This window comes from Cebus imitator, unplaced genomic scaffold (genome assembly GCF_001604975.1).
Source record: "Cebus imitator isolate Cc_AM_T3 unplaced genomic scaffold, Cebus_imitator-1.0 Scaffold491, whole genome shotgun sequence".
Taxonomy (NCBI): Eukaryota; Metazoa; Chordata; class Mammalia; order Primates; family Cebidae; genus Cebus; species Cebus imitator.
The window spans coordinates 1932181-1942973 of record NW_016107806.1 but is presented as its reverse complement, the minus strand read 5'-3'; the positions used below and the strand labels follow the sequence as shown (position 1 = coordinate 1942973).

The 10793-nt window shown below is 50.9% G+C and overlaps 1 protein-coding gene across 3 annotated transcripts in view; it reads left to right on the top strand.

The window, feature by feature from the left end:
* The window catches only part of KCNN3 (potassium calcium-activated channel subfamily N member 3), a 173034-nt gene that overhangs the window by 48050 nt on the left and 114191 nt on the right, over positions 1-10793 (top strand). For all 3 annotated transcript variants that reach the window (XM_037733030.1, XM_017513417.2, XM_037733031.1), the window contains exon 2: positions 3437-3532. In XM_037733030.1, coding sequence (XP_037588958.1) covers positions 3437-3532 — 96 coding nt within the window. The remainder of the gene's footprint in view (positions 1-3436; positions 3533-10793) is intronic.

The window sequence follows — 10793 nt, the reverse complement described above, 5'->3', positions numbered from 1 at the left end:
GACAAAAGAAAGAAAAAGGACAAACACCCTAGTATCTCAGGATATTTGACATATTTTCAGTCTTTTTTCTATACTAAAAAAACAAAAAATTTAAGTAATTGGAAATATACTACATATTGTTGGGGTTTGAGCTTTTCACTTAATATTCTATCAACTCTTCTCCATGTCTTCAGATATTCTCTGCAGAAGTGTTTTTTCAGTGGCTGCGTAATGTTCCAGCACTGCCTGATCTCAAATCTACTTAGCCACTTGAAAATTTGTGGGCATTTAGGAATAAGCGGCTTTAAAAAAAGATTCTCATCAAATGGGATATAATTCCTAAGTATTCCTGTGTGTTAAGGATTGTCACTACGGTGTTGAAAAGTTCTGAGTCATGGGGCAGAAGGGTTGACCAGTTGACCACTGGATTCCTCTGTTCCACGAGCCCCTTGTGGCCCTCAGAAGGGAGTGAGTGGGGGCAACAGGTGTGGCGATACCCCATCCTGGGGCGTATGGCAGCCCTGTGTCACTGCTGTCCCCCAAGGCACCATATCAATTTCAAGCTTCATTGATGTTCAGGCAGCAAAGAGAAGATGCTAATTCAACATTTTACCAAATAGAAAACATTCCTAATTCAGCCAGACTTCCTTGACATGCTTTCCGGCTATTTAAAAGTGGTTGGTTAATTTTTTTAATTGACACGTAATGAAGAATGCAAAGAAATCTGTAAAATATCCAGAGTCCCTGTTGATCCAGCAGACGGCTTGGTCATCCCACGGGGCTGGAGCTGGCCAGGGAAGTTGTACCGGTTAAAACTAAGAAGCAGGTGGGAGTTGCCTATTCATGTAAAGGTTTTGAGCTTCAGGACAAAAGGAAGAGGCTGAAAGGAGAGAGACAGCATCTGGCCCCTTTCCCTTCGCTGCTTCCTTTAAAATGATGGAAATACTTGGATTCTGATTTCGATTCATTTCTGCCAAAAGTAATAAATAGAGGCTGAAATGTGCAGCTGATCCCAAATCTTTCCCAGGAAGGTGCGATGTTCCCAGATGCTTTCAGACCCCTTTGAGAAGACAGTTATGGTCATTTCTGGCAGGAAAACATTGTGAGCTGTCCCCAGTTGATTCGCGTAGGGAGATTTTTCTCACCCTAATACAGTCTGAGTGTTCCTGAACTCACCGTCGGCTCTTTTCAGCCCCTTCTCGGTCTTGTGGTTGGGTAGTGTTTCAGGCATCAGGCAGTGCTTGTGAGGATCAGAACCTTCCCGAGGGCCAGCACTGCGTTCTGTCCTTCTCTGCGTTAACATTAGACCAGCACAGCACCAGCCCGGCTTAGACCCCCATACATGTGAGCTGAGTAACGATTGCAGGCTGCTCTCCATGGAACTGTGGAACATGGAGAGGCTAAAAGAAGACTGGCTGATGTGTAGGTCATCTTATGAATAGCAAATAATGGAGACCTCTTCCCGTAGTTGGACGACCCTATACAACGTAGAAAGTCAGAGTTAGTGAATAAGCCAGATCAGAAGCTTCTGGTGGGCAGGCGTCCTCTCGCTATATCCTACAGAACCTAGCACACTGTTGGATATGTGTGCTCAGCAAAGGAGAAGTGGTTGAAATTGTTGTGAGTGAATGGATGAGTTACTTTATTAGTTTTCCTTTGTATGTCCAGTGGGCCTCAAGAACTGTACCAATGAAACGAATGGTGAGATTAACAGACACCAGGGAGAGCACTTTCATTCTGTCTCAGCCCACAGAGGGTGGCCGAGAGCATGGCCCTGGTCACCTGGAAGTCCTGGGTTCAAGTCTCAAGCCCTCCTCTCATTCCTGTGGTTGCCATATTGGACATGCCTCACTCTGAAGATCTCAGCTGCCCCCCACATCCACCTCTGAGAGCGGTCTCTGACTCATCCGCAGTGGCCTCCCTCCCTTAAGCTCCCTTAGCTCTACTGTAGATTTCACGCTGGTAATTGATCATATTCTACTTTTCCTTGTCTTAAGATGTCATGTAGGTCTATTTAAATGGACGCTTCCCACATTTCAATTCTGTTTCCCATTGGAGAGTGTGCCCGAGGGCTGTGGACAGCGCTCTGTTCTGCGGGTCAGAGGCTTTGGCTTTGAATTCTGGCACAAGCCACCCACCCCTCTGGGCCTCAGCCTGTCATATCTATAAGGTAAAAGGCTGTTGTGAGAATGGATGAGAACAAATATATGAAACCACCTTGTAAACTGTAAGGTGCCTTCTAGAAATTGGGCATCATTCTGATAGCCAGCGTCCCTAAGGACAGGGGCTATTTCTTTTGTGGCATGCACCACCCAGAACCGAGTGCAGGGCTGCCACACACATTTCAGTGCTTGGAAATGCAGCCTGGATCTCATCTCTGCTTTTGCTCAGGGCTGTGTTCCTGCCTTCCTTTGGAACTGGGAGCTATCTCTCCTTCCAGCTTCCAAATGCCCAGAGGTGCACCAAGTTCCAACCCAGACACCCTGATTTGTGGAGGATGCAAAGTAAATGATAAGGGTAGCTAACACTTGGCCGGGCGCTGTTCTTGGTACTTTGCATACACTAACTCCTTTATATTCACCACAGCCCTGGGAGGTAGGTGTGGCTCTTATCCCAGCTGACACAGGAGGACATGGGTGCAGAGAGGTGGAGTGGGCATTCTAAGGTCATGTAGCCTTAAGTGGCTGTGGCTAGGCTGAGACCCAGCAGTCTGGCCCCAGAGGTCACGTTCTTAACCACGCCTCATAGGCTCTCTAAGCTCCCCTGGGACTGGAGGCTTCAGTGGAGGCCACAGGGCTCACCTCCCCCACCCAATCCCTAGCGGAGGGACCCCCAGGGTCCTTCTCCTGCTAGGACCCCTCTCTGCTCCTGTGCTTTCCCCTTTCCCTCTCCAGTAGCTCCTCTGCCTCCCCTGCCTTCCTCCCCTGCCCTCGGCCTAAGCCAGGAGATGAGAGCAGCTGCCGGGACATTTGAATTCATTCGTGAAAGAACTCTGCCTCCGAAACCCTCTGATTTGGGTTTGTTGAGTGAAAACAGAGACCCAAACTGGCATAATATTGATGCCCAAATCATGTAATAGCGGCACAAAAAAGAATGATGTTCACATGACTTATGAGCATGGAAGCACAAACTCTAAATAACACATCAGCAAACTGCATCTAGCCATGTATAACAAACATAATACATCATGTCCAAGTAGCGTTCATCCCGGGAATGCAAATACGACTTAGCCCGAGAAAACAAGGCTCAGAGGGGGCAGCCGCTGAGATGTAGCCGGCCCAGGCTCAGTCCGGGGCTTGTGTGCGGCTCAGGTTGACTTTGTGCTACACCTGCTCCTAGGAGGGGCTGGTCACCGTCCCTCTTGCGTCCCCACCCCTCCTCCTTTACACAGCCGCAGAGTAAAGCCAGCCATTCCTTGCCTGCACTCCCTAATCCTCTCTCTCCGTTGTTCCTGCAGGACTCCATGTTTTCGTTGGCCCTGAAATGCCTTATCAGTCTGTCCACCATCATCCTTTTGGGCTTGATCATCGCCTACCACACACGTGAAGTCCAGGTAGGTGCCCCCACCTCACCCCTTCATACAGCAGCTGATCCTCTGACTTTGCTCTGAACTGAGCCCATCCCCACCCCCAAAACCCACTCCCTAAGCTGCTACTTGGGTGATTTTCCAAGATGGTGCCCAAGATCGTGGCTCTTCTCTTCTGGTTTGGACCCAAATGGGAGAGGAAACTGCGAGGCTGCCGTGTGGCTTTAGAATAACTCTGAAGTTGTCTTCAAGGTGGGGATCCCAGAGGCAAACGTAGGGCTTCACGCTGAGCGAGGCTGCCCTGTTTGGGACCCTCAGTGAGCACCACCAGTCTGGGAGGGTTCCTCATGCATTGTCTGCCTCTTCCGTCACTTGTTGGATCCTTTCTGAACTTGGGCTGCTGAGTCGATCCCCTCAGTGACGCACACCTGCCTTGTGTACCCTGACATTTGCCGCACCAAACTCCACCAAGGAGTCTGCTTCTGTGAATGGTGTGGGCTTCACTGCTGTGCCAAACTGGGGGTGTCATTTTCTAGACAGAATAAGAGTCTGCTGGGGCTGAGGAGGCCTCTGTTTCTTGCTGCCCAGGACTGACTTGGTACCCAGAGAAACACTGGCTGGGCCTCCAGGGTGCATTTCCAGTTTGGCCGACATAGGGAGGATGGGTCGACACAGGTCAGGAGGGTCAGACAGGAGGGAACAGATCTGAGGCATCTTCTGGTGACAACGAGCCTCCCCTAACCCCTGGCCCGTCAGGCTGACCGGCACTGCTGTGGACCTGAGCAGTTCTAAACCACCCAGATGTTTTTCCTCATGTGCATGTGAATCTGGAAACCGTCCCGGTCCTTTGGCTGGAGGAGCACAGATAGATTCACATCTGGGCAGCAGGCGAGAGATTGACGAAGACCAGAGCTCAGAGTCAGAAAAGCTGGGGTCAAGTCTCGGCCATGACCTTTTTTCTCAGTGTGTCTTTGGCCAGCCCCATGACCTTCCAGGGTCTCAATCTTCTCATCTAGGACACGGGGCCTTTATTCCAGCTCTGCTGAGCTGTTGTGAGGATGGTTGAGCGCGCAGGAGAGTGCTTTGTGAAGCGCTATTTAACGACACTGTTCAAATCCTGTCCCTTTTGTTACTCAGTATTTTCAGGGTGGAGCAGCTGGGCGGATGCAGGTGGGAGCGCCTCCTCCTCCTAGAGAGAGCCTTGGCTTTTTGTCCGAGGGTCAGGGGCCACTGAGGCTGGCTGGGACACAGGAGCCTCAGTGCCAGGCCACCTTGGCAGGACTCCATTCTGTCGATGACCAGAGGACACTGACCTGGCTGCTGGGACAGGGGTTGCAGGGGCTTGGACGGGGGCTGTGCCCTGAGGGCTGAGAGTTCCAGATGCCACCAGGTGACTTCCTTCATGGAGTCTGAATCGGACAAAGTGGTGGACTTTAACTCAAACCATTGTCCAGCTGGCCCCAGAAAGGAGCCAGGAGTACAGCAGGAAGGAATAGGGCTGCAGAACCAAGAAGGGACAGGAGTTGACAGTCTAGCTCCAGGCCTGGTTCACCCCACCCAAAGCCAGCGTGGGACCTGGGCAGTCCTGCAGCGTCCATGTCCTCATCTGTAGGGAGTCTGTATTACTATGTGTCACCTTGACCTGTGTGGGGAGGTGTCACACACACCAAGGAAAAAAAGGCAAAATCATAAAACTCAATTATGAGCCAGGCTTGAGGAAGGGGAAGAAGAGGAGCTGTTCTCAGCCTCAACCCCACACTACGGTGGCGCTAAGCCTACTTCCTCTTTCTGCTCCAGGCATTGGGGTGGGTGGAGCCAGGTGTCCCTCCCTCTGATGCTCCTGAAGTCCTTGTTCCCGGCCCAGGACCTGCAGCCTTAGCTCCTGACCTGCTCTGGTCCAGCTGCAGCTTGACTCAGCTCTGGCCTGGTGGCAGGGTCCTGTTGCTGACAGCCCAGAACCTGGCTGGGCACCCTTCCTCTGTGTCCCACTCATGGCCGACCTCTATTTCAGTCCTCATCATAGGCAGTAGATGATGCTATTGGGGGTCATTCAATTTGGCCTGACACAGTTTGGAGAAACAAAGTGGAATCAGTTGTGTTGGATCCTGACTCTGGTCTCAGTTTCCCCATCTGAAGTATGGGCACATCACCCACTTTGCTGAATTCTTCAAGGGGTTGGGAACAGTGTAGAGTACAGAGTGGGCTTTCACAGAATGGAAACTTTGGTCACTTTCCTGTGACCTTTGCTCCACTGCTTCTAGCTGGGCCTTGTCACTTACCAGCTGGATCTGCCAGGTGGTCACTGTCAAAACTGCCTGGTACTGGCAGGTGGCCAGGCTTCCTCCTGCTCTGGCCCAGCCGTGCCTGCACCCTGAGTTCCCGCCACCCAGGCCTTTTCCTCCCAGCAGCCTCCATCACTTGAGGAAGGTCCCCAGCACTGACTTCCTCTGTGCCTCTTACCTTTCCAGTAAAGGTCTTTCTGCGCCCAGCTGGACCTTTTCTTGCCAGAGGGAAATGGGAACAGTTTGGGCCCAGAGAGTCAGTGGGAGGGAGGGTTTGTTCCTACAGAGCGCCCTTATATATACCTCACTGGGCCATATGGTAGTTTTCTGTTTGGTGTCTTTCTTCTGCCCCTCAGGGACAGTTATCTTTGCATTTCCAGAGACCTATAGTGTCACAAAGAGCAGGTGTGTGTAGCATGTTCTTTGAATGGAAAGCATGCTGGGTTCAAGGTAACTATTTCCCAAAGCTGGTCATAGCATGACTTTATGGTCTTAGCTTTGTGGTGTTGGTTTTGTGGTCTCAGTTTCCTCACCTGTTACTTAGCCCCCCAATCTAGTAATTCTCTGGTTTGAGTCTGGCTGCTCAGCTAGCTTCGGAAGCTGCTTCCTGTGAGTGGAAGAAGGAGTTATCCTAAGCGTGACTGATGAAGTCATGCTGAGGGTAGTGCTTAGCAATCACCTTCCGCAGGGAGAGGCCAGCTGCTGTTCATCTGTTGTGAAGCAGGCAGGGCAGGGGGTGGCTGCTGCATCTCCCCTTGGGGTGATATCAGGATCTTTATTAGGAATCTGCTCACATCTTTCCTCATCCATAGTGGTTGCTGGTCACCTGGTAATCCCATTCACAAGGGAGGAGCCCTTACGGCCTCATCCCCTCTGAAAGGCCCCATCTCTTAGCACTGCCACATTGGCAACACCTGAATTTTGTAGGGGACATGTTTAAACCTTAGTGCTCACCGAGTGCAGGAACCCCAGGGCCTCTGCGTGTGCTGCCGTGATGGAGCCGCCGGCCCCCTTGAAAGAGGCTGCCCTACCAGTGTCTTTAGAAAACCTCCCTGGAACTCGCCCCAGGCCTGGTTCTGCTTCTGGAACAGGGAAAAGAAGGCGCTTGTGTCTCCCACGTGGTAGCCTCCGTTGTTTGAAGCCGGCACCCTACCCCGTCTCTCCTCAGTCTCCTCCTCTGTCAGCGTTTTGGAGCGGGGAGCTTTCAGAGACACTGGCATCTCTTCTCGGACCAGTATGTCCGGGAGAGAAATGAAAACACAGGAATCAATGCATTTTGTTTATTTACCAAAACTCTGACTGCAAACCGCGCTCTCCCTTGGAGAGTCCGTTTGCTGTGGTTCAGCTCTCACCAGCAGCTCTCAGACCGTGCCAACCCCTTCCCCAGGCTACAGGCTCATGTTTTAGATGTCGCCAGCAGTCCTGGGCCCCACACACCAAACACTGAACTCCTCATGCCCTCAGGACCCTCTCCTCCTTTGCCCTCCATGGCCCACTGAGCGCAGTCCTTGGTCCAGCATGTATTTAATGAGCCTCTTCTCCGCACAGGCCTGGGACAGGAGCCCAGTTCTCTAGATGAGAAACTCGGAAGCCACCGCTGCCTCTCCCAAGGGTCGCCAACTTTGAGTGAATCTGTGGCTCTTAATTAACATCCCTGGTGCAGAAGCAGGAAAGGCCACAGAACAAACCTCTCTAACACCGAGCTGGGAAGGCAGCTCTGATTGATTCTGCCGGGAGCTGTGGTGGCTTAGACGCCTAACAGCCGAGCTCCCCAACCAAGAAAATCCTTGCCTTTCAGAGGCTTACAACTCTAGAAATTACATGTACAAGAGTCCTGGGCTTAAAACTCTAGAAATTACAAGTGAAAGCGTCTTGATCTGGGAAGTAGGCGTCGGGTATGTAACTTAGGTGGAGGTTTGATCATGTTTAAGTAAAAACAATACCTTCTAGAAAGATTCCTCCATACCGTATCCATGATCTATAGGTGGGACCACGGTCAGCAGTAGGGGTCTTATCCTTAACCTGGCCGGCGGTGCCAACTGGTCCCTCCTCTGGCTGACTTTTGAGATGCAGTGTCAAAGGCTGAAAGGGATTAAGGGTCTCCTTCCTCAGTGCCATCCTGGAAGGCAGGCTAACAGGTGACTGAGAACATGGACTTCAGAGCAGCCCAGCTTGGGTTCAAATCATGCTCTTTGTCATATTCTAGTGTGTAGAGTGGCCTTTGGCAAGTTACTTAATCCTTCTTAGTCTATTCCTTTCTGTAAAGTAGGACTAATATTGGTGCTGTGGAGGCCACGGTAACTCCATCTTGGATGCTGATCCTTTATATTGACTTGCGATTAACCCAGTTCCGGGAGAGCCTCTAAGATTCCTCCTTCATCTACGGTTTACTGTAAGTCTTGCCCTTAGGCAAATTGCTTCTGAAGCACAAATACCCCTTCCCTATGGTATCTAATCCCTGGGTCTGGGGGGTCGTGGTGCAGGGTCCACCATCTTGTCTTACTGCCGAGGGAGACTGTGGCTTTTGTTCATAAGTACCTATGTTTCTTTCTGAGAAACTGGATATGTCAGCCTCTTTCTTCAGCCTCTCAGCTTCCTCAGCCTTCGAGGGTAGGTTTGCATTCCCACCTGGAACCAGTACCTACCAGAAAGGGTTATTGCACAGATTCAATTAGCTCATATATGCAGAACTCCTTCGCTTAAGTGAGAGTGCGGCTGTCTGGCTGACAGGGTGGGAAGGGTACCCCAGGCAGAGGTCTCAAAGTAAACAAAGGCTCTGAGATGGGGAACTGCAGCGTGCACTCGGAAGGCCTCGAGGACGGGGTCCTGGGCGGGGGGTGAATTCACTATGGAGGGTGGGCAGGACCAGTAAGGACTTGCTTGTCTTGCTGAAGGGTTTTGGAATGTCCTGTAGGCAGCAGCAGAAACCATGAGAAGGTTTCAAGCTGGGGACAGAGATGATCAGATTTACATTTTAGACGCCGTTCTTCATTTGCAGCATGCAAACGTAGGAAGGGCCAATTTCAGAGGCAGGAGGACAGTGGGGAGTATGTCATCATGAGCCAGGTGAGGGACGGCGATGCCCAGAGCTAAGGCAGGAGTGAAGAAGGGAGGAGAGGGACGGAGTGCCTGGCTCAGAGCCCCGGGCACTGAATAATGGGTGGGGTGCAGATGCATTCACATCCAGAGGTGTAGAGCAGAGCCTGGCATCCTTAATAAAGTTGCAGGGATCAGAGGTGCGGTCCCTACATCCAGGCCAATGCCGGGCACAGAGAAGGTGGTCAGTGAATGTTCATTGAATTAAATTGGAGAGACTACTGTGAGCCCGGGATGGGATATACAGCAGCGGCAGAGTTCATATCATCCACGTCCCGGAATGGGAGCCTCCGAGATCCTTAATGTCAATGTGTGGTTCTTGGCCGTATTCAAAGTAAAAGGCATCAATCAGGTCAATGGGGTGAGGGTCCACTCTTGTCTGGGGATTTCAATCCCCTCAGGGTCTAGGGTTGGTCTCAGATATTTCCAGTCTTCTTCAAACTCAACAGAAACAGAATGATAGTGACAAACGATGGGCCTTCAACCTCATGAATGTGAAACACGAGGGACCAAAAAGAGGGAGGCTTTTAATTTATTAGGTATATAAAAGTGGATATTTTCATTAAATACCAATAGAGTTCTGAGCAGACAGGGAAATTACTTGAAATTATAGGACATAAATTATAGGAGGCCTCACTCGCTGCGGCATGATCGCTTTGTGGATGGGAGTGTCCTCCTGGGTGCGTGTAATGTGCTGTCATGGGGATGAGGTGTCAGTAACGCAGGATTAACTGTTGGACCCCCAAAGCCATGAGAGTGCCTGGCACATAGTAGGTGCACTGAGAAACGGGGTATAATAGCAGGGCATGTACTGACCTCTCTAAATTTGCCAATCTACAGTCTGCAAAAATGGTGAGTCCATTCATTCTTTTATTTATCCAACAATCATTTTGTAGGACGACTTTGTGCTGGGCACTGAGAATTCAGAAAGAAAACAGGCCTGATTCCTGCCTCTGGAAATTGGTTTGTCCTAGACCTTGATCCACTGTGACCCAGGGTCATACATGCCATAAGATCAGGCATCTATGAAACACCAAGTAGCCACAGAGGAGGGAGTGATGCATTTCTCCCAGAGAGGCTGGGCAGATTTCACAGGGAGCTGATGCTGTGTCCGGTATTCACCAGGAGCAGAGACCTCGTATGCTCAGGCTAAGCTGGCCTGGAGCGTTTCAGCAGAGGGGAAAAGAGAAGGAAGCTATGCCTGTCCTCCGAGGGGAGGTGGACGCTGCCCAAACCCCCCAGGAGGGGGCTAGAGTCCCCACCCTTCTTCAGACACCTGATAGAGGTTTCCTAAGGGTGTCTCTGGCTGGTTGGTTGACAGATTAGAAATACCTTCATTGAACCTCTGAGATCTTGAGATTCCCCCAGACAGACTTCTAGCCTGGCTAGTTCTGAGGATGTCAGCTCCTTAACTCAGATGTGCTGAGCAGATGGGAGGAGGGAGCTCGGGCCACTTGTACTGAAGCGGCGGAGACCTGGACAAGGAAATTCGTATGAGGGCCTCCTCTGTCAGGTTACATCCACTTCCATCCCACGTTCACGAGTGCACCCTGGTGAAGCACAGCACACGAGAAATTGAAAATGGGGAGTGTGTTCCAGGGAACAGTGCTGGTGATGGGGGTTCACTGGAGCACTGCTCTGCTCTGGGCCTCAGAACACCTGAGGTCAGGAGTTCGAGACCAGCCTGGCCAACATGGCGAAACCCTGTCTCTACTAAAAATAAAAAGAGAGAGAGAGGAGCTACGCCACCAACCGGGCCCAAGAAGTCGGAACACCATGGAATAAATCCTTGTCAGACTACACTTTGAAGGCAAAAAGTTCAGCGGCTGACACATTAGCAAGTGCCTCAGAGACAAATGGTGTGGCCACATCTTGTCTAATGCTTTGTATTTTTTTTTTTTTTTTTTTTT